The sequence below is a fragment of the Athene noctua genome, chromosome 13 (genome assembly GCF_965140245.1).
Source record: "Athene noctua chromosome 13, bAthNoc1.hap1.1, whole genome shotgun sequence".
NCBI lineage: Eukaryota > Metazoa > Chordata > Aves > Strigiformes > Strigidae > Athene > Athene noctua.
In genome coordinates, this window is record NC_134049.1 from 22,973,203 (window position 1) to 22,999,580 (window position 26,378).

The 26,378-nt window shown below is 43.1% G+C and overlaps 1 protein-coding gene across 9 annotated transcripts in view; it reads left to right on the forward strand.

Moving 5' to 3' along the window:
* MYO9A (myosin IXA) overlaps nt 1-26,378 on the forward strand; it is a 186,964-nt gene that overhangs the window by 139,257 nt on the left and 21,329 nt on the right. For 4 of the 9 annotated variants that reach the window (XM_074917624.1, XM_074917623.1, XM_074917628.1 and 1 more), the window contains 13 exons: nt 2,307-2,426; nt 6,886-6,961; nt 11,627-11,770; nt 12,470-12,509; nt 13,358-13,480; nt 17,105-17,185; nt 18,103-18,213; nt 19,254-19,376; nt 19,884-20,033; nt 20,267-20,577; nt 21,511-23,160; nt 24,761-24,842; nt 25,350-25,565. In XM_074917624.1, coding sequence (XP_074773725.1) covers nt 2,307-2,426; nt 6,886-6,961; nt 11,627-11,770; nt 12,470-12,509; nt 13,358-13,480; nt 17,105-17,185; nt 18,103-18,213; nt 19,254-19,376; nt 19,884-20,033; nt 20,267-20,577; nt 21,511-23,160; nt 24,761-24,842; nt 25,350-25,565 — 3,227 coding nt within the window. The remainder of the gene's footprint in view (nt 1-2,306; nt 2,427-6,885; nt 6,962-11,626; nt 11,771-12,469; nt 12,510-13,357; nt 13,481-17,104; nt 17,186-18,102; nt 18,214-19,253; nt 19,377-19,883; nt 20,034-20,266; nt 20,578-21,510; nt 23,161-24,760; nt 24,843-25,349; nt 25,566-26,378) is intronic. The other 5 variants (XM_074917626.1, XM_074917625.1, XM_074917627.1 and 2 more) reach the window with 5 other exon arrangements.

Here is a 26,378-nt window from a genome sequence, read left to right on the forward strand (position 1 = left end):
TGAAATAACGCAGAAAAGCCCTGAACTGATGCTTTGCATCTATGGCAGAAGACATTGGTGAATTTTTAGAAAATCACTAAAATTACCCCATCTCAATAGACAAAAGCAGACAACTCAAGACAGCATGTGTTTTTATTTTATTTTTATAGCAAACCTTGCTGGCTTTAATTAGCCTGATTTGAATGCCTCACCATTCACGGATGTGGAGCTTTTGATAAAATTATGGCAGATTAGCTGAGAATAACTTCACGCACATATGTTCATCCAAGTGCGCACGCTTAATATTTGTATATAATTTTTGAAAAGGCCTGCTGCCCCATTCTGGGTTTCTGAGGTCCTGTCTGCTGCTGCATTGGGCAGTTGTAATTAGTGAGTAGGAAAAGATCTGAAGCATGTTTTTTTTTTTATTTAAGGCGCTTTGCACTCTTTTGTCTTAACCCCAAATGAGTCTCTTGCTTTTACCTGTCTGAAGGTCTGTCCAATCAGGCTTGCAATGCTCAACAGGGATTTTAATAAAAAATCTCCAGTCTCTGTATAAGCAGGTCTGCAAAATTTTGCTCTGCTTCCTATTTGCATCATCCTTTTGGTTAACTTCTCCGTGCCAACCAGTGCTACAAATGCTTCTGTAAGGATAATCAGCATTTTTTCCTGCTGACTTTGGGGACTCTCCTTTTTTTGTGCTCTTAATATCCTTGTAGTGCAGCTTTTAGTGACTGTGCAGTTGTCCTCATTAACCTGGAGGTGAAGAGTAGCAAAACAGTGTCATTGTGAATTTTGTTGGGTACCTTTCTCTTCACCATAAGGTATGTCTTATGGTGCTGCCAACTTTCCTTGGATGAAACACGCCAGGATCTGGCGAGCTGCAATTAGCTGAAGGGTGGACTTCAATAATTTGATTTTTTAATTATTATTGAGTTTATCAAGAAGTATTGAGATGATCCAAATGAACTACAAGTTTGGACTAGATTTGTTAGTGAACTTTGAGTAAAGGAACATTATCAAGCTTTTTAGGAAAGATATTTGGGTGATTGACATATTTTTGCTATACCATTGATACGAATTTACTACACAAAACCCCCTAATTCTTTGTTAGTGAAAACTTGACAGAAGAACTGGTGCTGTTCATGTAAACCAGGCTGTTGAGACTCCACTTTCTCATCTTGGTTTTGCTTGATTTTACCTAAATCCTCGCTCTGACAAAGGGTTCATGGTCCCTCAATGAACTCTCCATTTGCATTTGGCCAACAAGGGTTGCTCCTTAGATTAGCGCCTGTTCAGCTGACCTACGCAATAATGCCTTCTCAAAAACAATCCTGCTGAGTTCTGCAGATTTATTCCTGAAGCTGGGCACCAAAAAACCAACATCACCTGCCCCCCACCCCTGAAAAGGATAAAACCCCCCAAATTCTGTATTTGCCAAATAAAAGCAATAGCAACCAAAATACTGGTCTTTGAGGTCTCACCTAGCATCATGAAGTGGTTTTAATGTGAGGAAGACACCCCTTGACAATGTTCCTTTGAAAAGTTCAGATCAGTCCTTTCTGATGATTTAATGCATTGGTATGAAATGCTTCTGTATGTGCTAACACAAGGTAACTCCTCAGTGACCTCATCATGTCTCAATGGGAGAATGACGTATCCCTTGACTTGGCCACTTAAACAGTGATGGAGAGATGCTCCCTGTTTGCACAGTGTCACCTCTCCTCCACCCTGTGGTCAGAGCTGGGCCATCAGAAGTCCTCTTGCCCACGCAACAATGGTTTCTTCCAATTTTTGACCTCAAACCCATCCTACCTAACTCCAGACTCTGTGTCCTCTGCCCTTGAGGAATACAGAACCCTTGCTTGATACAAATAATTTCTATTTTTCCTTTTAATTGCCAATATCTAAGCAAAGTGTGGCACTGGGATGTAAGATGAGAATTCAAGGTGGCCATGTCTAGGAGCATCTGTGCAGGGAATTGCAGGTAATGCCTGGCAGAGGATTGTAAGAAGTAGTTAATAAAAGTAAACGTCTATCTAATCATCTGGTTTTTGCCCAAATAATCTTTGAATTATTATAAAGTGATTATGCTCTGGCTAATAAGGATTGTAAGTGAGGTTGGGACACAGCCCAGCCCATCGCTCCTGTGCCATGTCACTGTGTCCAGAGGAAACTGAGGTTAAATTATGTCAAGCATGAAAAATGTGTGACCCTTGAGCTCTTGCGTCCTTCGAGCTTGTTCTTTACCCTCCCCTGATTTCTGCTTATATAATCTTTCTCTTCTCTCCATTTTTTTTTTTTTTGTTTTTATTTTGCTTCCCAAGGGCATGATGATGCAGTACCATGTGCGGTTTTGAAAAGTGTGGATAGTTTTAGCTTTCTCCATCACCCAGTTCATCAGAGGAGCTTAGAGATCCTGCAGAGATGCAAGGAGGAGAAGTACAGTAAGGCTCCACCACCTGCCCTTCCCTCTCATATGACACTCACATGCCAAGAAATGGAAACCAGGTGCATTCAGCATAGAAAGGGTTAAAAAAACCCAAACAAAACGAACCAAACACTCAAGGAGCCTTCCAGGATCAAACTGGCTGCCTTATAGTAATTTTGATCCTATCAGGAAATTATTAGGCAGAGTTTGAAGAGCAAAATCAAATGCAAACCCACGTCTCTTGAGATATGGCATTGTTTTGTTGGTGTTCCACGTTTTCTTGCTGATGTTAAGTTGGGATGGTGATGCTAGGAGTATTGTTCATGTGCTTTATTATTACATAATTACATGTGTGATAATAAGTTCAAAGTACCACAGGTCCAGTCAGAATATTCGTAATATAAGGCACATGGCTGATACAGCTGGAATTTGACTTTATTTCGATTTTATTGAACTTCAAAAATAACTATAGCTTGTGAAAATAGTCTCTGAGGGCTTTTACTTAAAACTAAAGCATTTAGCAATGTTATTTTACAGAATGAGTTGAATAAAGATGCACTTGGTCTCCGTTTCTTCCTCTTCACTCTTCTGTCACATAATAAACTCATCCTGCATGATAACACAGAAACTCTTGCCTGCAGTACTATATTATATATATATAAAATATATATATACATATTTGGTGCTCATATCTTTAGATATATCATTTTTCTGCCATTATTCTCTTCATGTTGCATGCTAAAGCTCACAGAAATAGAGTGCTGCTACATGCAGTCTGCAAGGGCAAATCCTCAGCCCTGGTTGCTAACTTCAACATCATGCAATTTGGGCATAAATGCAAGCCACACAGGGTTTTTTTGCAGAGCTGAGCATGGTAAGTACAGTAGTTGCATGTTAAATCTTCACAAATATGCTTTTACTGCTAGATACCTTATATCAGATTTCCATGCTTCATGCAGCATGTAGCGTTGGGGGAGCGAAGGTATTTTAAATCTTAATTTAGACTTTAATTCTTAATTTAGAGTACCTTGTGTTTTCCTACAAGTTCCCACTCTTGCTACAAGGAAGTATAAAGCAGTAAGGCAAACACAGCAATGGGTTTTCTCAGGAGGTTGTTGTGCTAAGTGACCTTACTGATACTACTAAGAATCTGTTGAAAAGAAAGGTGATTTTCAGTAAAGTAATTTTAATTGCAATTAATAAATTTAAATTAATTTTTAATTTGTATGGTAGGTCAGCAACATGGGAGGTTTTGGGTGTTCAATTTGCAATTGCTTAAGGGTGAAAAGGGAAATTCATACAACTCGAGTGACTCTTAGAAACAGAGCTTTAATTTAATGTGAAGCAGTAAAGTTGAGCTCAGTGCTGAGCTCAACATGTTAAAACCTCACTTATTATAGTCTAGTCCACACAGTTTGGTCTCTCTTAGGATAAAATCAACACACGGATCAGAGCGTAACATTGACATAGTTTGTGAATTGGCTGAGAGCACCCAACCTGACAAACAAGTTATTCATGTTCTGCGTTCAGAAATCATTTTCATCTTCCCATGAGGTGTGCTCCTGCAAGCTGCTTCCCCAGGCTTCATTTCTTTGGCAGGCTAATCCAGGGTTGGAGTGTGTGGAATTTTGGGGTCCTGAATTTAGTAGGCTTGTGGGCCCTGCAGGAGAGGATGCTCAGGCTGAGGTTGGCCACAGGAACTCTGCTTTTCCCAGAAGTCAGATGAGGTTACATCCATGTCATCCTTGAGAGAGGGACCAAATAGATCATCTTCTTGTCTTGAATTGTGCAATTTGTTCCAGCTACGCACAGAGAGAGAAAACTAATTGATTTGATGAATATATTGAGATTCTCTTTAGGTCACTTGGTATTCAGCTTGTGTAGCCAACTGACTGCCCTTCCCTTCCCATCTCAGTCACCTCGTTGGTGTCTTTGAGCCTAGTAATCAATTTATGGTCTCACACAAGAGCAAGGCACTGGGTTTAGACATCTCTGAGTTCAAGACCAAAGCTCTGCTGGTTGATGTTTGTGAGTAGGAAGTGGACTGGGATTATCCAAAGTTCTCAATGAGGGCAAAGACCTGTTAAGCAAATCAGTCTGACTTTCTGAAATACCACAGATGAAGAAAAGGGAACGAGCTTAAAAAATCAGAATAATTTTATTCCTGAAATGTAAAATAGATCAGGCTGCATCTGAGCTGAGTGTTTTTCCAGTGATTTCCAGTCATACCACTGTTCCTTGGCTTGCAGTCTATTAATATGTACAATTTAATACCCCATATTCACTAACAGAATTCTCAAAGCCACGTGCAACTCCTCAGGTTAAATCTAAAACCTTTTTGCCTTTCATTTCTAAAAAACCTTGCTCTGTTTCCCAGAAAAGGGGCTACATCAATATGAAAACTTTTATTTGGCTTTGGTACATGTGTTTTTCTTCTTTTAAGAGTCAAGTGATGGCACAGTGTATAAAAGTCTTTTTTTGGGGAGTACGTCTTAAAGCAATCCTTTTTAACCCAGCTTGGGCACCATAGTGAAGGGAGACAGAGTTTGCTCCAAAAAGAAGGGCATGGACTAAAAAAAAAAAAAAGCCTTTGAATTACCAGTGAAAGCTCATTTTTCACTAATACTGCAGCTGGTCACCACTCAAAGCAAAATGAAATGCTTTAGGTTAGAGAAGCCTTCTGTGCCTTAATGGGAAAGTATCCAGGCATATACGCTATATAAAAAATAGGCACAGTTAGATATTAAGTGCTTTCTTAGTGTAAAACTAGCTACAAAAAGTACTGATGCAGTATTTCCTGATTATTCTCATTTCCCCCACCTCTTCTAATTGGGTTTCTGTGTTTAAACAAGCAACTTTTAGCACAGAAATGCCAGTCTTGAAAGAGGTGAAAGAACACTCCTGGGAGTGTTCTATTTTGTTAAGCCAACAAAAAATGGCTTAAATGGCAACAAGGGAGATTAAAGAGAGAGTTTTGGATTCTAGGCATAGATGAGCACTTGGTTAGATTATCTGGCTTGCTTCTCGAGAATCTCCAGAGTTGGAGATTGCAAAAACCTTCTCAACAGGAGTGACCTGGTCCTGCCTTGGAGCAGAGGCAGGGTCAAAGATGACCTGTGGCAGCACATTCCTGAATTTTTCTTTTGCTCATATTTCTAGGATATTTGGACACTTACACCTTCAGATTTAATAACTTAAGCAAGTGGACCATCAGCCTTTTCAGGCTTCTCCTGCCCAATACTTCAAGACAAGCTGTTGTTATATCTCAAGATAACAGTAGTAGATGTCCCATTAAAGGGGTGACACCTGTGGAGGTTTGTTAGGAATTCATCTTCTTAGAAATGTCAGGCTCTGAGGAATGGCAGGTCAGCAGGATGAGCTCAGATCTCTGCATATTTGCTTTGTGTTCGTCTTCAGAATTAGAAGATACTTATGATAAATTTTAGCTCTGCAGCTGGGCTGTATTAAACAGGAAAATTATAAATGTTGGGAGGAGTGAATATGCGATTGCTTCTTCCTATTCTGTTACAAACTATAGTTTAGACCTCTTAGAGAGGTGGGGTTTTTTCAATTTTTTCCCACTGCAGAAGTCTCAGGGTAAGAGAATACAGATTTTCCCCATGTTCAGGTGAGCGCTGCAGTGTTTCCTGTCTCACGGCAACAATTTTGAGACGGTTAAAAAATTACTTGGCTGTTTTCATGTCAAATTCGAGCTTCTCAGGTCTTTAAATATCTGTAGTTCAGTGACTTGAAAAGAATTTTGTTGTCTACAGAAATTGCCTTCTGTCTTCCTAAATGCTTGGTTACAAAACATTTCCACTTTGGGGAAGATAACAGCTTGAAACATCTGTTTCTGTAACTGTGTATGATAGCTTCCTTGGCTATTTATGAAATAAAAATTGCTTTAAAACAACCCCTATCAAAGGATATAGGTTCAATAGGCAATAAAGCCCTGTGCAGTATATACTACTTGATATACATGTCCCTGTCCATGTATCTGTAGGAAGGGAAGAAGTGTGGAAGGTATCAATGTCCATTTTTCCAAACACCCTACTTATGTCTGGGTGTTTTGCCCATGGAAGCAGCTGGGTTGTCCCATGCACGGCAGAGGGTTTTGGAATATTTTGGACATGCAGGACATGGGTGGCTGGTCCCCTCCATCACAGCAACTTCTTCTTTCACCCCATTTGCTTACTAGCTGGGACAATGTGTCCCTACCACAACGTGCATGTGTGGGAGGGGAATTAGTAGGCTTGAGCAAACAGTGTTACTCATAAGGGTGATGACTTTGCAGCAGAGAGGTAGAACTTAGTAGATGATGGGTATGTCAGTATCCTTGGCACCCTTGTATGCCCAGCATGTGCCATGACATGTACATGCTCCTCCTCTCTGTAGTCAGTGCTAAGCTATGGCTCTGCTAATTGCCTTTTGGTGAAGAGCCAGGTAGAAACTTCTTTTTTCATGTGCTGCTTTAGGTATTACTCGGAAGAGCCCTCGGACACCACTCTCAGATCTCCAGGGAGTCAACACCATCAACGAGAGGACCCAGCGGTAAGTCTCTTGCTTTTACATTGGCACAACAAGGAAATCTGGGATGGGAGAGTACTGTCTGTTGTTATAAATGACCGTATTAATGTTTCTTCCAGTTTGCTTATTAATTTTGTCTTCTCATTCTTTCTCTGCTATGTGATCATATAGAAATACCCTTACCTGACAGGCAGGCAGGGAAAACAACTTTCCTCCATCAAAAGACAGCAATTATAAGTGGTGTGGTGTATAAGATGACAAGAAGCTTACAAAAAAAATTAATGAATGTGCCAATATCAAGGAAATAAAAATTTACTGAGGATTTGTCTGGAGGGGAAAAAGAAGGATGATGTGTTTGGGTGCAGAACTGCACACAGGCAGTGTGATGGTGGCTCTAGGTGCCTCTGAGTGTGGAGGACCTGGGTAGTTATGGGCTTGAGATGGTACCTTGTCAAATGTTTGCTTACTTTTAAGGGAAAAAGGATCTTAACTGGAAATAATTTCTATTTTTACAGTTTATATGTACAGTTTTATTTTCTAATCCTTCCTTGAAGATTCTGGCCATTCAAGCAACTGCTTAGTGAGACCTTTTTGCTTGAGAGTCAAGTCAACACTTTAAGATGCAGATCTGTGCCTCTTCTGCAAAAGTTTTCCAAATCCATTCCTGAATTAAGTTGCTTGTGAAGCAAAATGTCTTAATTTCAAAGGGATATCTGGGCACTGATCCTCCTCCTTTTCTTCAGTTACTCTTGTTCTATCTATCCCTCTGCAGACCCCTGATTATCCAAATACCACCTCTAAAGGGGTACAGCACCTCTCTGCTTTCCTCTGAGTAGATGTGTGTGTATGCTGGGGAAAGATATGATCAGAACATCCTCAGGTCCTAAAATGATTGCTTAGAGCTGCAGACATCCAGGTGTAACTTCATGGCTGCTCTGAGTTTCACGAGAAGTCCAGAAGAATTGAGAGGAGTCTGAGACTGTCTCCCGAAAATGTGTCTATCGAACCCCTGTAATGGTCCTTGCATCTCAGTGGGCTTCCCTTCCACACAAATTAAAATATCCTCCAGACACATTATTAAACCTCTTGTTTTACTGGCTTTAATGCTAAATAGCCAAGACAGAAATTAGATACACATTGTTCCTTTTTTTTTCAGGGGGAGCAAAAGTGGCTTTTATTATCTGGCTTTGTTCACCATATGCCCCCTGATTGCTATCAAGACTAGAATATCCCTCTTGCCCCAAATTTCTTCCTTTTGAGAGTGGTGGTGATACCCTGCTGAAGGAGAACTGAATATTCTCATATCATTACAATTTGGCTTATTTTCACTGGTTGGAGAAGATGTGATTTCCATAAAATTGTTGGATTGGATTCATAAATTTGTGCCACTTCTTGAGTCTGGGCAGAAATCCAGCTTGTGCAAACAGTCTCACCTTATTGTGGGAAGGGATGCAACCCTGGTTGTCCTCACATCAATCTTTCCCACCCGTCCTTTTTCCTAATGCTATAGCTGCTATGGCTCCAGTGCGTTGGGTTATGATGATAGTAGGTACCTGGTTGAGGCAGAGAAGGTCTGTGTCTCCAGGGGTGACGTTCACTGTTTGTAGCATCTCTGGTTGCGCAGGTTTCCCTAAACGTGATGTAATGTGAAACTTTGTCCCTGTGGAGATATTCACATGTAGATAAGAGAAGTTCTGCAGTTTCTCTAACACGCCTTCAGATCTGATGTTGGTGTGTGAAGGACATCTGTGAAGTGGGATGGGGCTTTTCTTGACCGTACAGGCCTAGCTTTGGAGGCACACTGGTGCAGCAGATTAGGCTGCTGGCGTTTTCATACAAAACATCTCATCTCAGCAAGGGGCAGGGAAACTCCTCCTGTCCCAGGCAATGAGGGGGCTATATTTATTTACTGTAGAGTTCAGCCTGTGGTCAGGTCTATTTATTTGGTTTAACTTAAGCCAGCATAGCATGCAAGTGCCCTCAAACAGCCAGGATCAAAGGTAGCAACTACTGTGTCTTTCCTCCATCATCCTCAGCAGTTGTATAATAACAACAGGGTCAGGACAGATGATTTATTCCTTTTACAGATATATTTGCAGAAAAAGTACTTTTGAAGCTGTTCTAACTCCAATGTTCCTCCTGGTGCAGTGCCTCAGTAGCACGGTCGATGATCTTTACTTCTCTTGGGCATCATCAGTGATGGGTCCTCAAATGTCATCTGTGCCCCTTCCTTCTGAAAGCACAAACCAGGTCTCTCATAAGATCTCTAAAATCCAGCCTGTGCTTTTGGAGTAGGCAGGTGATTTTGATCTGAAGAGTTATATCACACTTGATAAATGTAGGTATTTCAGTTAAATTGCACTTGTTGAGCAAGAAAGAATAAATACAAGGGTGAATGTAACATGTATAGAAGAGAGATTTACTTTAACAACTTTCCAGCAGATAGACTGGCAAGCAATTTACAGAGCTAAATTAAACAGGAATTTGCTTTCAAAGCCATCTCATGATCATGCGGTCTCTGATAAGTCTGCGTTGTACATCCAACTCACAGGATAGCCCGGGGCTTGCTTCTAAAAGCAAATTTGAGGCATGACATCACGCAGGAAGTCGTTGCGGAGGGTTTAGCGAGCCAAGCTCTATCCTCTGATCTCAGAAGAGAGCGGACGGGTGGTTTGCACATGCTGGGGGCAGGGGAACCCAGCTTCAGCAGAACATGGGGAAGCCAGCGTGCCTTGGAAGTGCCTCCACCGGCCGTTGAGTAATGAAAGCCATGCACTGCTAACCAAAAATGCTTGGGCAGTCTGTTTTCCTGCTGGTTTATGTTCATTGATGAAACCGTTTTATGTACAGTGATAAAACTGGTTTATGTACAGTGATGTCTAAGCAGCGTGCAGGGAAGCGGGTGTTGATCAGTCTGTCTTGAAATGGTTGTGTGGGTTTGGTGAGATGATTGACCTCCCAAGTACCAAAAAGGCTGTGTCGGTCGTCATATGCATGTATCCATCCTAAAGCATCCTTAAGAAACAGAGCTGTTGTTTTGTCTCTCTTTTTTTCTTTTTCTTTTTCTTTTTTTTTTTTTTCAAAGCCACATGGGAATTTCTAGGGTATTCTATTATCTAGTCAGAGTCCCTATATCCACAACCGGTCTCAAGCCTGAGAGTGCATTGAGGTCAGCCAGGATTAATGATGGGTTGTAGGTCCTGAAAGTAGCCACTGAGGTTTAGTGGTACCCATGAACTGGTGGGGGGTTTTTTTCCCTCCTGCAAATAGGAGATTTTTAATGAATGGGACCTTAGCTGTAAAGAAAAAGAAGGTGGACAGGAGAGATCACCTGAACATTAGAACTTCTTTCTGGCCTTCCCTGAATTGAATGGGCTGCTTAGAAAAAGCAGATCCTGGAGCACTCAGCCAGGAGTTGCTGTGATTCATCCTTTCTTTTAATAGTGGTACATGTCAAAATGCCGATTTAATGGGGCTAGGAAGGAATTTGCAAAAGACTGTGGCAAGGCAGCAAGGCGACTTGCAGTCCAGTGTCACGTTGCTTCAGGGATCTGGCTCCAGGCTTTGATCTGGCTGAATGAACAACTTCACATGCTTTATTTTTTAATTTCCATTCAGCACTTGATATTTGTCCTTCCTCCAAACCAAGACTTTAAGGCAAAGGGCTGTCCTGTTGTTAGACCTCAGAAGTGACTGGTGCCGGAGGCCCCATTTAAACCTCCATGTCCTTCAGCATCCTCATGACCAGAAGACTGGTGTTGCCATGAGTCTCCTCCTATTCTTTTTCCTCCTGTCTGAGATAACTCGGGGAAGGAGTACAGGGAGGGCTGGTGTTTGCAGACTCCACATCCTTCTTTAGATCACCTTTATTTCATATAATGATTTCTATAAGGTTAATAGAGAATTTAAAATTTAAAAGCAAAACAAAACAAAAACAAACCACCAAAACTCCACCACCAAACCAAAAGTATTGCAGTTGGGTGCAGCCCAGGAGAGGCTTTGCATAGACAGACACCATAGGAAGGCTCCTCAACTCTGGAAATTATTTGCCCTGATGTGAAATTTTGTCAAGTACCTGTTTCCCTTCCTCCAAGGGAGGATTTTAGTTCCTCTCACCATTCCCTTCAGTCCTTCTGCAGCCAAGAGAATGTTTCTGGAGAACCAAATTGGGTGAGTGATTTGTGAGCAGGTCTAGTGATTCTGGGCCAGCCCATCAGTCCAGCTGAGGCTGGCATCCTTTGTGACAAATAGTTTATTGCAAATAATACTTTTTCTAATAAAACAATTGCATGAATTAGAGAAGACAGAGTCAGTACCAGCATCATCTGAAGTAGTGACTCTACTAATGATGGCAAGGCTGATGGCAGAGGTCATAGTCTCATATCCTTCAGACCACTGGGGTATCTGCAGACCTAAGCCTTGTCTGGAAGAGCTGAAAGCTGTTATTCTGCTGATAGTTTGATCCCTTTACCAATATTTGATTTTTGAAAGGTGCTTAAGTAGCCAATCGCTTCATGTGGTGTCTGGCATCACAAACTCATCCCATGGGAGTGAATGAATGGTGAAAAAAATAAAGTGGTGACTCTCATTTTCTACCAGTGGATTATTTTGTAATCTTTTTGTTGTTGTTGTCATAGAACCAAGTTTTATTTCTGTCTTCCTAACGCTGAGTGGTGTTTGGTGTTGCAGCGATGCCTACGCAGTTGGCTGGAATGGACGGATGGGGCTGCGGCACAGCAGGCTCACCAGCCCTGGCACCTTCCTAGACAAGGATGGGATATTCGTCAATGCGACCAACAGCAAACTGCTGGAGAGGGCCCACGGCATCCTCATGTCAGTGCAAAAGGAGGGGATTTTGGCTTTATTCCTGGAGCGTAATGGGCAGCATGGGTAGTTAGAAGAATGTAAATATCCAGAATATAAAAATTTCAGGGTTTCAAATAGACTTGGAGGCATTCCATGGTTAGGTCAAAGTGACCCCAGTATGTTTTACACCTCTGATTTTCTTAACTCTTATCATTTGTTTGTAATGACAGACATGGGGAAGAGAGAGAAGGAATGAATCTGCTGGTCAAACCAGTCTCAAGATATGACAGCGATGTAATGCAGTCACATTTTTTAACATGATATCAAAGTTTCCATTACAAATTAGGTGGGGAAATGATGTTGATGATTAACACTGCAACCTCATTAGAACGTTCAGAGAACATCACCAGGGTGATTGGAGCTAACACGGGGTACAAGGAAGCAGGATGGTCGTCAGTTGTTTCATGACACCACTGCCTTGCTCTACCCAAATTACCATCACCCCCATCATTTCCAGTGTAATGATTCCCCTTCATTGGACACTTTTCTCTCAGACTTGTGCCACTAAATTTGTAGAACTAGTTTGCAGCATGCAGAAGCCACCCAGTTTCAGTGCAGGTAATAGGAAGCAGATGCTAAAGGGGATTTGGAAGGGCTTGTTTCATAAACTACTCAATTCTGCAATTCCACGCCTAGATTAACCTGAGCCATTTATTATCTCCCCAGGCGAAATAAGAACTTCAAAGCCAAACCAAATCTCCCAAAGGTGAGCAAGAAGCAGCATTTTTACCTTGCTGGTCCATAGATATGAGGAAGACCACTTATGTCTACATCAAGACCTTGGTCAACTCAGCTCTGTTCAGGGCTTTTTAGTTTATATAAAACCAAAGGATTTCAGCCCTGATTTGTGCTGGGATTGTGCTGTGTGAGCACTTGCATCCTTCTTTCTTGGGCCTGCTCTGGCTTCTTTTTTCCTTCTCCTGGAAAGGAGTACATACGTGCTGGTGAAATTTGATAATTAAATTTGTAAACTAAAATGAGTGGGTAGGTGAGTTATGCAAGAGAGCTGGTACCTGATAAGACAACAGGCTTATATATTCAGTTTTCTTCCATCTTGTCTGTATTTAATATATTTTAAGAGATGCCAAGAGATCTGTTGTATCTAGAAGAATAATGCTTGATGTGGTCCTTGCTGGTGCTGCGTCAGTGATCGAGAAGGAGGACCAGGAGGAGCAAAATTTGGTTTTATTCCGCTCTGAATGTACATTACACCTGAAGAGGCACAGATACAGCTAATCAGTGAACTGCTCATTAACATTGAATTGTCTGTCTGCAGCCCTTAGTGGGTAGAAGAGCCAGATTTCCCATGGTCAGAGATACCTTTGACAAGTCTTCAGAGGAGCTCTGAGGAATGTGGTCTGGGGATCTGGCTCTGGCCAATAGAGAAGAACGACATCTCAAGCCATGCCTTGGTGTTTCCCATTGTGATTAAGTAGGGTGGCCACCTAAGGAAGCCCTGCAGAGGGCATAAAGAGAGATGTAGCAGATAGCATGATGATAAGATCCAGTTATTCTTGTATTTATCAAGAATAAAGGGAGTCTCTCTTTCCACAGCACATGCTGGATGTGAAGTCCCTCAAGCACCTAACCAACCTGACGCTGCACGACCGCATTACCAAATCTCTCCTCCACCTCCATAAGAAGAAAAAACCGCCCAGCATCAGTGCCCAGTTCCAGGTAATCCTTTGCCTTTGATACAGAGAGGTGAATTAAAAGCACATACCCGCTCTGGGTCCCCAGGGTGCCTAGGAGGACACTTACCGGCACAGTCCTGTCCCATCCTCACCACTATTTAGGACATGAATTTAGCTGAGGACGTGGCTTGGGTAAGCTGGGAGACACCTTGCAGATATCTAAATGGTGTAAATGGAGAGAAACAAGAGCGATGGTGGATATTGTAGAGCAGTGGAGCAAGATGGGATGTGAGGGTGAGCTGCCGAGCAGAGAAGTTGGTGCATCTTGGTCCTCTTGTACTTCGCTTTCCAAGCCATCGCACCATGGCACTTTCTCTGCTGAATCCAGAAACCACACAAAATCCCAAAATGTCATTTTTACAGTCTTTTTACTTGCATTCAGCATCTGAAATTCAATCTGTTTTCAAGCCAGCCAGAATGTGAATTTTAATAGGGGCGGAAAGGTCAAAATATTGCTGCATTATCCCCAGGCAGGCAGAGGAATTCAGAGAAGGGATCAATACAGCATTTGTTGTGTTGTCAGCACTGTGTGCCAGCCAGCCAACCCTAGGAAGAGCTGCAGTGAAAATAATCCTCCAATATGTGCATCAGGGCTTGGAAACTGCTACAAGACACGTGCACAAGCAGGTGGTAATATTAGAAAGCAGCTTTTCAGTTAAAAATTGGTTTCTAAGCAAGTCTGGCTTGGTTTTGACTTGTCATTTTGGTTGTGGTTTGTTGGGTTTTTTTAAGATGTGGGTCTTTAGTAAGTTGCTGTGTGTAGAGCTGGGTAAGATTAAGTAATTAAATATATATATGCACACACATATATAAATCTATGGATATATAATTTGCAGAATGCACATCTGTATATCCATATATATTACGCTTAGTCTGGTCTGGTATGCTGGTTAAAATGCACTTCTGCTGAGGTTTAATTCATACAATACCCCAGGGGCGTTGAAACAGGGATGTCTTGGAGTGAAATGCCTTCCTGAAACTTATTCATCCTTCAAACGAAACTCTGAAAAGCCTCAGGGTGCGTGATTGAGATTTTTATATATATTTTTACAGTGCATACAAATAAAAGACCACTAAAAGTCATGAAGGTTTCCTCCCTGCCCCTCTGTAGCAAAGCAAATCATTCAACTACCCATTTCCTTGTGCTTTCTGATGTTCCCTAGTGATGATCTGACAATCTAGGAGCTGTGCCTACAACACAAGCTTTTTTTATTTAAATAAATAAAAACATATTTAAGTCAGAGGCAGTTCTGGTATGACTGTCTGCTTCTCCTCTTAGACAAATGCTGGGTACTCCAGCCCTAATTCCATTTAACACTTGTAAGAGAGAAGCGTTTTCAAGAGAGAGCAGCCTGGTGCAAGCCAGTGAGATCACTTTTTTATCAAGAGCAGGCTAATAAAATTGCAGCCCATGGAACTGGGTCACAGTCAGGAAATACAAATGTTTCCTATCACGGGGTTTCGGGGGGTTGTTGCTGATAAATGCTGCCTTGTGGCTAATGCCTGAACACTGGGCTTGCAGCTGCTCTGTCTCCTACTGATTTTAACCATGCCTACACTTATGGTAATCTATAGGCGAAACAGCTGTATTAGAGGATGCTGTAAGCAACGATGGCTTTCACAGTTGAAAACTAGACTGCTGGTACCTAAACTGCAGCACAGCAATTCATAGCCTCCCCATCTATCCTGCATGCAGGTGGTACCCTAGAGAAAATGATGCTGCTCTGGATGCCACAGAGCGGTGCTGAAATGATTCATTGCGCCTTGAAAGACCGAGTAGAGGTGGTGAAAGAGCGGGTGGCTGGAAAATTTTGCTGGCAGAGGGACAAAGGAGCAGGGCACAGGGTTAATCCAGGGACCTCATGTGTCCCTTACGGATTCCCGATGACCAAAGCTCACGCCAGATGGCAGAGGGTGTCTGAACCATCTGCCGTGCCATGCGCTGGACGTCGCTGGCAACTGATGAAACGGGAATACCCTTCCTGTGGGGCTGGCAGTTGCAGTATGACCCCGTTTCCACAAATTCTAGTGCCAGGAGTGCTTTGCTTACTGGGCTTTCAGCAGGGGTCTTTGGCAAAGGGGTCACATCCCATGTGACCGTGTCCCCCCCTTCCCTCCCACCAGCCTGGTGCGGGGCACAGTGGGATGCTGTGGCGTCACTGATGATTGGTATCTCCTAATAAGCGTGTGGGGTTTTTTGTAAAAAAAAAGAGTTATTTCAGTCTACTTTTAAGAAAACCAGGAGCATGCCAGTGGAGGTCTGCCACGTCACGGAGTTCCTCCTGCTTCCTGGGATGGGAACAACGGTGACATCTGCATGCAGTTAACACACACATAATGCAGCTGCATCACACGTGCATGGGATCTATCCCTTACTCTTCCCCAGATCCTGGATGTAGATAAAGTTTTCTAAACATGAAAGGCTTCTCAAAAAGATGTCTTTAAAATGATCAGAAGGAGAAGAAAAGGCTTCCTGCAAGCAGATCTGTAGGCAAAATGCTCTTTTCTATCACGCTGTTTTATTAACACATATATTCAAAAATTTATAGCTCTGTTTATAGTAAATACGCAACAGAATATCTTTTACACAACTGAATTTTAAATGCTATTAAAATCAGAATTAATCAACTCTGGAGCACGTTACTAATACCATGTCAGTAATGTGCTTCAGCAATTAGAGATACTCAAAGCATTTATAGGGCACAGCAAAAAAAAAAAATGCAGCCGAGGAGCCCAGCCAGCTGCAGACTGACTCAGCACGCTCTGATTTTCAGTATGTTTTTGTTCAAAGAGCTTGTACTTCGTTGCAAAAGAGTCAAAGATTTGTGAGGTGGAGGAATAACTCAGCATGATGTCCCGATGGAGCAGTGGGGCATAGCAACGATGCCAATATAAATTCATTTTTAGGGGCTAGACTTTTAATAATGATGTGGAAATAAGGGGAAATATAAAATGGGAACCTGGAAAACCCTCAGTTCTCAGTGATCACAACTGTGCATTTCAGCAGAGGAATATGGCCAAGAATATGCCAGTACTGAAGCCATTCTCCTCTAAAAACAACCTATTTAGGGTTCACAGGCTTCAAAAATCATTGCAAATTCCAGATCTTCCCTTTGCAAAACTGTCAATAAGAAAAGTCATTTTTAGGCCAGCAATAAAGTTTGGACAATTAAAAATCAGGAATAAATGCTGCATGGAGTCACTTTTGATAAAGGAAAATTTTATTTGTTTTTAAAGAAGATTGGTGATTGTTTGGTGCAAGGTGTAAATCCTTGTTTTGGAGCTCCCACTCACATCTAGAAGAGGCTTGTTGGTGCAGAGCAGGATGTGACTTTGAGCTCCAATAGCTGATGTGAAAAGGTTAAACTGGGGATCTCAAAATACAACCCAGAATTATATTTATCTCTAGCTAATTTGTTGGATGCAGAGATAAAACCAGATAGGTTGCGTGGGCTGAAACATTCATTTTGGGGAACAATTTCCCATCTTCTTGGTTTACTGATCATTTATTCAATTTTTTTTGTGTTCTGATTTAAGAGCTTGTATTTTCATTATTCATCGAGGTCTTTTCTCCATTTTTTAACTAGAGATGTCTTCTCTGTTGCAGGCATCGCTCAACAAGCTGATGGAGACCCTTGGCCAAGCAGAACCTTATTTTGTCAAGTGCATTCGATCCAATGCTGAAAAGGTAGATCCCATCCCGTGAAAGTGGTGCTGCTAAAAATCATCTTGGAGATATTTTATAAATTTATACAGGGGGTTAAAAATAAAAGAAAGCCCCAAATTGAGTTGGATTTAGAAGACAGTTGTGTGTGAGCAATGGGAAGCATGGACGTTATCACTTGGCTGTTGCTGTTGATAAACTGCACTGGCTCTTCTTGTAATTCTAGGAACACATATATGAAGAATATATGGGTTTAATTTATATGAAAAATGTGTTGGTTTTAATAAATGAATTTGACTCCTTTGAAGCTCCTGCCACCCATAATAGAGATTTACGGAGACGTGGATTCACTTCTGCTTCTGAGCCCTTCCTGTTCACTGAGCCCTAAAGCTTCTTTAAAATAAAGCTTTTATAGGTAAAAGCAGATACTTTTAGAATAGGTTATATTATTCAAGCTGACTCAGTGATGCATCACATTTCTTGAATTTGACTTTAACCATTTGTCTTCTGGGCTAAGGACCCTCAGTTTAAAATGAAGGTTGCAGTAGTGATGTTTTCTTGTGGGTTAATCCTTTCAAGTTTTATCCAGACATTTAAAGATGAGCTTTATGCCAAGGACATTATTTAGCTGCTCACAATCTTTACCCATTAGCTGTGCCTTTAGCATGTCTTATTCAGTTTGGGGGCTCCAAAAAACCTTCATTATTGCTCTATACATCTAGTTAGCTGTTTGAAAGTCTCCATCTGATGGCTGCTTGGAAGCAAAGAGGATTCAGTATAGTTCCTAAGGACCTGCATTCTCTCCCGCCCCTAGCACTGTTGCCAGCATGCATGTCATGCAGATGTGCTACATCTGATGAATCAGTTTACCCATCCGCACACTTAAAAGCTTCAGTGAAAGGAAATATTTGCTCATCGTTGGCCTGTTGTTCCCCTTCCAGTTGCCCCTGCGGTTCAACGACAGCCTGGTGCTCAGACAGCTGCGCTACACGGGGATGCTGGAGACCGTTCGCATTCGCCAGTCGGGATACAGCTGCAAATACTCCTTCCAGGTTGAGTAAAACTTCTTCCATCTTTTGCCACTTGAGCATCATTATCAGAGTTGTCTGAATGTTGCTAGCTCATTTTTTCAACAAGGTAATGAATTAAATTCATAGCACATGAGAGCAGTGGATGTAAGGAGCTGGTGTCTGGCATGAAGCGGTCCTCTGCTCTGCTGCTGATTTCTAGCAAGTTGATCTAGACCTAGGTGAAGGCTACAAGACCCTCTGCAGATAACATCATGGGTTTTGAACAAAATAAGTATATTTTTTGTAACGTGGACTCGCTTTTTGGGAAAAAAAAAATCTCCGATTTGCACATGCTCTTCTGCATGTTTTGGAATCACCTGGGAATGGCGTTCACCCCGTCATGTCAGTGCTGGCTGCATTCCACGGGGAGGGTGACTGGCATCCTCTGAACCACTCAGGAGTTATCCAGCTTTTCCTGTTTTCTTTTTTTCAGTGTGTTTGTCAGGTTTTGAACACATGTCAGTCCTTTCATGCTTTGCTGATGCTGATTTGTTTCCTACTGTCAGCTGCTTTGGGTCAGATGTCGTGTCCAGCAACAGCTGTATAGAAAAGGAAAACTGCTCCTTTTTTTCGTTTGTTTTTGCCATGAGCATGGATCTCAACCTTACCATGGAGGATCTCTCCTCTCACACCTTCTCTGCTCTTTGAGCCCTCACAGCAGTAACCAATGGAGCATCTCAGAGATGCCTTGCAGATGCTGGTAACCTCCTTCCATAGTGGTCCCTGCTGAGGATTTAGAGCATTTTTAGCTTGAGATGACCTCATGGGTTCTGCAGAACCTCTTCTCCCACACTGAAAGACATTTGAACGTTGCTGGGTCCCTGCTTTGATGTGTTTCCCATCAAACCACAAATGGTGGACGCAACTTGGTGTTCCTCAGTCCATAAAATGCTATCTGTCCTCCTGCTCACTCAACGTTCCCATTTCATGTGGCCAGTGGAGCAAATCTATTATTTATGGAAGAAAGGGGCACAGTGGGACCCATCTAACCAAATCTTGGTGTTTCTTTTTTTCCTTCTCAGGATTTTGTGAGCCATTTCCATGTGCTTCTGCCACAAGGAATCAGCCCGTCTAAGCACAATATCCATGATTTCTTCCATAAAATAAAACTCGATCCAGACAATTACCAAGTGGGAAGAACAATGGTAAACATTTATCCTCAGCTCTGACTTATGTTTAAGATACAGATATAACATTTGCCTGCATTTCTGTAATGATAAATTAACATCTTTATGTATGTTTTTAATTAATGAAACTAATTTTCTTCTGTTTGCCAGAAGCCAATGGCTTAAATGAAGCTTTGAATATTACTAACACAAAATAGTAAGGAACATTGTTGTTTTGTGTTAACCAAGTCACAGGTCTGACTGTAATGAGGCAACCTGGAAAATACCATGTCTGTGTGTAGACACAGCTTGATATGATAGCTACCATTTTGCTTCCCCTGAAAGACACAGAAGCTCTGAATTACAGAGCTTGGGCAGCCGCAGGCTGTAAGTGAGACTGCAGGAACCTGTTAGAGATTGCTTAGCTAAAATCAGCTGCTGAACTTTCTTTGGGCATCCAGGACACAGAAACCAAGAGGATTAAATCATTTGTCTTGTGGTCTTGGAAACTTTCCGTACTAGCGTTTTTGGGGTTTTTTTGGCCAGGTTTTCGTGAAGGAGCGGGAGCGGCAGCTTCTGCAGGACCTGCTCCATCAGGAGGTGCTGCGCCGGATCACGCTGCTCCAGCGCTGGTTCCGCAGCATGCTCTGCAGGAGGCAGTTCCTGAGCTTAAGGCAAGCTGCAGTGATCATACAGGTAGGTGATGGTGCCTGATTTCATTGCAAATTACAATCCATGAATCCTACAGATACAGCTGATGGTAAAATCAGGTCCCCTCTCCAAGGAAGGAGCTTACAATCAGAATTTGATTCCTAGTGCCATAATAAGTTGGGAAATGGGAAGACAGAGCTGGAAAGGTTGCCTGAAGGCAGGGACTCTCCCATCCCCACACAACACCCGTTACAAGGAACTGCGTGCTGTTTTTACAGAGATTTTGGCGTAGTTACCGGAGCCGAAAGCAAGGCAAACCATCCCCGGACCCTCTTGTCCTCGGCAAAGCTGCCATCATTCTCCAGACACACTGGCGTGGCTTCACGGAGAGGCGGAGGTTCCTGCAGATGCAGTTTGCAGCCCATCTCATCCAGAGCTGCTGGCGGGAGCATGCCAAGCGACGGCACAGCGCGGCCACCAGCATCCAAGCAGCCTGGCGAGGACACTGTGCAAAGCGGTCATACGCAGCCAGACGAAGCAAAGTCATCTGCTTGCAAGCAGCATGCAGAGGATACTTGGCACGACAAAGGTAATGCCATTTGCCTCGGTTAAAAAAAATATCTTCTGATCATGCTCACTGGGCAGGGAGGTGGTTGATGTGCATTTGAGCACTGCTCGGACTGCAGTGACTTACAGAGGATGGTGTCCCTTTGTAGGATCCATGACCCTGTCCTGACCTGCCCTGATCCTTCATTTGTCCATGCTTTCTAACAAAGGAGTTTATTTAGCTGCGTGTTCTACTCTTAGAATAAGCTGAGCCTATTTCAGGTTGGAGCACGTAGGCAGTGGAAAGCTGAAGCCATAAATACTTGCAAGGGTTTTTTTTCCCCTTGGCAGCAGCGCCAGTTTAAGTAGACTATTTTTAACTCAGATTGCCTCACCAATCTGGTTGCTGCACTGTCTTGCAGGGACAGGAGATACTGGAGCCAGCTGCTGCAAAGGGGAGAGGGTTTCCAGCCATGCCTTGTCTTGCTGACCACAGGGCAAGTCTTGGTTCATTCTCCAGAGGTGAATGCACAGAGGTGAATCTCAATGCCTGCAAGGTGTAGAGCACCCTGACATAGGGTGGAAGACTTGGGAGCTGCAAAGAACTCTTGGCATGGGGTGCAAGTCCCTGCTATCTGTACCAGAGGCAGCCCAGGCAGCAGGGTGAAGATGGAGAAGCCAAGGGGGTGCAGTGGGTTAAGCTTTTCTGGCTCCATCAGCTTACAAAGGAGCTACACCAGGGATGGAGGCTGGAGCTGCTGCCATCAGCATGAGAGGAACACATCAGGTGCATGGGGGCATCCTTGAGTAGGAGAGATGGGCTGAGAGGAGAAGGTTGAAAACTGAATGTGCACTTGCTTTGCCTTGCACCAGATGTGCAAGGAGGGTTGCGTGAGGTGCCAGCAGTGGTGAGGTGCCTTGAAGGCACATAAGTGGGCACGGAGGTACAATATGCTTGTTTTCTGCTTTCTTGCAGGTTTAGAGCTTTGAAAGAGCAGCGATTAAAAGAGATGCAGCTGGAGAACGGCCTGTCAGTGAGAGAAGAGAATGGACTGGAGGCAGATGATGCCTTGGAAATTAAGGGCTCCGACCCATCAAAGTGGGAGGACAGCTCATTTGAAGAGCGAGTGAGAGCTATAGAAGAACATAAATTGCTGATGGAAAATAATCGGGTGAATCACATGGACCCAGTGGATGCTTCTGCAAATTTATTGTACAAAAGGCACGAGAGAGCCAGTAGCCAGAGCGGGATGGACACCGAAGAGGAGGTCACTGTGAGAGAGAGACCCAAGTCACTGGAGGATCTCAACCAGAAAAAAGTGGTTCGTGCAAAAAGAGAAAGCCGGAGGATGCGTGAACTGGAACAGGCAAAATTTAGCTTGGAGCTGCTCAAGGTCCGGTCCACGGGCGGGCTGTCACCTTCAGAAGAGCGGCGGTGGTCCACTGAGCTTGTATCTGAGGCACTTCATTCCCCTCAGGGAACCCCAGAGAGTGAAAGCTCTCAAGGGAGCTTTGAGATGTTAAGCTGTGAAGATACCCCAAGTAATAAACTTGTTTCCTTAGTTTTAGATGAGCAAGATGTACAGTCATTTTCCACTGACTCTTTGCCTTGCAGTCCCCAGGCTCATGTGCAGGAGAAGTCTTTCTGTGGGGCAGATGTGAACAGCAATTTACCTGCTTGCAGAAGGATGCCTTCAGACTCAGAGCTACCTGATAACCTCACCATGAAGGAGCACGTGATCTGTGACCCCCAGAATGTTATCTATGAGGCACATCCAAGAGAAACCTTCCTTTCCAGCAACCTACCTACTTTCTACATTCCACCACAAGACAACATGAAGGTGAAGCTGGTGGAGAATAACCTGAGGAACAAAGCAGTGGAAAGGGAGGAGAGGACGGTTACTTTCTCTGAGGTCAGGAAGGACTCTGAGCCAGACCAGGGCAGAGCTTTGGGAGTGGAGGAAGAGAAGTCCTCTACCAAGAGAGAGGAGCGTGGGACGGTGACTGCGACACAGGGCCATTCTCCAGACTCAGTCATCAAGAGACTGGAAAAGCTCAATGTGGAGAAGGAGGAACGGCAAAAGCAGCTTCAGCTGCAAAATGAGAGGGAGATGATGGAGCAGATCCGTCAGCAGAAGGAAATTCTGGAGAGACAACGCAAGGCCTTTGAGCAGCAGGGGAAGGTGGAGGCTTTGCAGAGGGCTGAGCAGAGCAGAATGAAGGACCCCTCCCTCAAACCAACCAAAAAAGCAGACAGCCGGCCTCAGTCAGTCCTCATCCTGCACCCCCAGAGCAGAGGGGAGCATGGCCCCACCACAGGTGTGACTCCAAGCTCATCGGTTGACATTAAAGGTCTCACCGTTGGGACCAGGGGAAGCTCTCCGGCCCACAGTGCCCCCAAAGACAGACCTGTCAGCATGTTCATGGAGCGAAGAGAAGGTCAGTTGGGATCGGTGCTGGAATCCCGGTGCCATTCCAGACCAGCTCTGGACCCCAGGGAGCTCCCAGGCAGCCACTTCTCAAGGACAGAGCGTCTCCGACAACCCCGGATGTCCAACCAGGCCACTGAGGAGACGAGGGCAAGTTCTATGTTCTTCACACCGAAAGACAATCCCTTCGGCCTCCAGTGAGTAAAAAAATGGTGTGCTTTCTCTGTAGGAGTTTTACAAATGCTCCGTAGGCTTTATACAAATGGTCCAGAATGTTGTTTCCTGAGACTGTACAAGACCCCTAGTGAAACAAAGACAGGTTTCTTGATCTTCTAACAATGAGCAGACGGAGATCAGAGGGAAAGGAAAAAGAACTGGAAATAAGACTTCTCGGTCTCTTATGTGATGGGCATTATGTAAAGCATGGGAGATAATCATGGACATCAGCAGGTGAAGGGAGTTAATAAAGAGGGTCAACACTGCTTTCATTTACCCTAGATGGATGGTGATAGGAGTTTATTTCTCAAGGTAAAGGATGAAGAAAAAGTTCTTAGGATTTTTGGGTGGTCAGGGTAGAAATTACTAGATAAGGCAGAAAATTTCAGCATTTTTCTTTTATATTTATATATATATTTCTTTTATATACATTTTTAATATTTTTTTTCTTTTATATTTTACTATATAATTAACACAGCCAGCAAAGCCATTCAGACAGTCTTACCACTGTAGATGAAAAAACAAGCAGCTGTCCTGAGAGAGTTTAGGATGCAAACACACTTTTGACAGCGTATCCCTTACATGCATAACTACATGTGTAATGAGCTTAGCAGTTCTTCAGCTCTGCTGCATTGCTTAAATGATGGGTATAGGGTCTAGAGACTGCACCTTGGGACAACATTTGCTCCCACTCTATTGTGTTGCTTAAGCTGCCTTGCTTAATTTTGGAGAAGTTTTGGCCATTTAGCTCAAAAAGGACATAACACCCTCCCAAATCCTGCTGCACCCTTTCCAAGACAAAAGCTATGAATGAATGTTTGCTGTTGATAACTCAAGGTACCTCCAAGTGTAGTAGTCTTGTGGTTTATGTGCTGTTGTGATGGGAGGAGATTCCTGTTTAATTTGTACAGGTTCTTTAACTAAGTCCAGACACAAGTGTTGGGGAAAAGGAGAAATCAATAAAAAACCAGCCCTTTGACCCTCTGATAGAACCGGTGGAATCCCTCGTGCATGGGTGTGGTGAGGGTTTTATTTGGAAGTGATGGTAGAAAGAGTGAGCTGAGCAAAAAGCAACTTAAGTGGGTGTATTTTTTAATGCTATGTTAGGTGCGAAGTGAGGATGCTTTCCTTCTGAACCAGTACGTATGAAAATCTGCAAGAGGTCCTGGAGAACTGGTTTGGAAGTGGGTATTTGAGAATAGTCTTCCCCCCCGAAAATTTCTTTCCATTTCTTTTCCTGATTCATGCACAGAACAAGCAACAGGGAAAGAAAATAAGAGAAATACCTGTGTTTTACTTTTTATTCTGCAATAAAACGATCACATTTGAGAAACCAGAAGTTAGAAGGTACCATCCACAACCACTGTGACAGGTAGAGTTGGCAAGCACAGCTTTGTACCTTCTTGTCCTTTGTTACTAACACAAATCCTGAAGACTCCAGTTCTGAAACCCCATGAACTCAAACTTGCAATTTGGTTCTGACTGCTTGGGCAGTGCACTCGTATGCTCCTGTGAGCTGGGCTGGCAGAGTGTGAAGGCTTTTAGGAGAAGATGAAACATCTCTGTTCTGTTGTGTTTCAGCAGAGAAGCAAACCATCAATGCCTTTCCAAGGGTGAACTAGCTAGGAAGCCATTTAAGATGCCGGGGTCTGGCAGAGGAGAGGTAAGTTGTGGCTTGCTTATTTTCTCTTTTAATTGAACAAGGGAGGGGGAAAACCCCTTATTCTGCCAGTTTTCCCTCAAAAGCTTCAAAGTAGTGAACTGTAAAGTACAAGGGCTGCTAGACGTAGGGAAGGGGGATATCACGGTACAGCAACCTTCATACTTTCTCTTAAAAATAAAAAGCCCCTGCAACATTAATTTGGAGCAGCTCTGGATAAAAAGGATCTTGTGGTCCTGATGGCAAACACTGTCCAACACGTCTTGCTTTGGTTTAACGTACTTTTGAGTAACATCCATGATTGTCCATTTCACTGTGCTGTCATGGTTTTTGTTTTTCCCGGTCCTTTTTTTTGCACTAGATATAATATTGTGTCCCCTTCATGGAGTGCAACGTCACTCAGATATCTTAAGGCTGTACTTGAGCTACGCTATGATGCCAAACATCGGTAGAATCTCCTTTTTATTTTAAAAAACGTTTTGTTTTGTTTTGTTTTATCATTTGGTCAAGCAGGTTCCCAGACCGACCCATAAAAAGAAAGCCCGCATGGCGCGGACGCGATCCGATTTCTTGACTAGAGGTACTTTTGCTGATGGGGAGGGGGATACGGAGGAAGATGATTACGATGGCAATTTTGAGTTCCTTCTCTCCTCTGACCAACCTCCTCATCCCGAGGCAGTGCCTGCAGCCCGGCTGGGGCAGGCCTGTTACAGTGACTCCGAAATGGTAATTTTTTCCAATGTGCTGGGAGAAATGAAACAAGGGAGCGAGCGGAGCTGCGGGAGCCTTTCTTTGCTAACCTTAGCTGCACTGATCCCCACCACCACTGCTTCTCCCACTTCCGTGGATGCTGTAGATGGGTAAATTCAGCGAACACAGCAGAAACTGATGCGAAATAGGGAAATCATTTGTATTTCTTGGCCAGGGAGATGTTTTCTGGCTTGATTCGATATCAACTACAGTTTCCATAGCTTTCCTGGAGCCCTGCAACTCGTATTGCACAGCTACCTATTTTTTTTGGTTTTTAATCCAAATAGCAAAGTTCCCCTAGGACCTTTTTGCTCTAAAAATTATCTACACACATCCATAGAAAAGATCAGAGCTAATATTGTGCAAAAAGCAACAAACAACAAAGAAAATGGTATAAACCTTGCACTTTCTATTACTTTTGATTTTGTATTCTTATCCACAACATCCGATCATTATTCAATCCTCAATTATCAGAGCAATGCTGGCAGATGGCAGAGAAAGCAAAAGCATGTAAATTGGGTAATAAAAATATAGTGAGAGTGAAATAGTGAGGATTTTTTTTTTTTTAAATGACCTTAGTGGCTTTTTCAAGCACAGTAACTGGTGTCCCTTGGCAGGTCCAGGGGCTGCAGCACCATGCTATGTGAGCCTGTGCTGCAGAGCATTTGCATCTCAGGCTTAATCTCCTAACCCAATAAGCTGCTTTTGGAAAATCACAAACTGAGAGGTTTCAGGAGGGAAAAGGCCAACAGCTTCTCACCCAATCATATTTTTTTCTTGAGGTGGTGG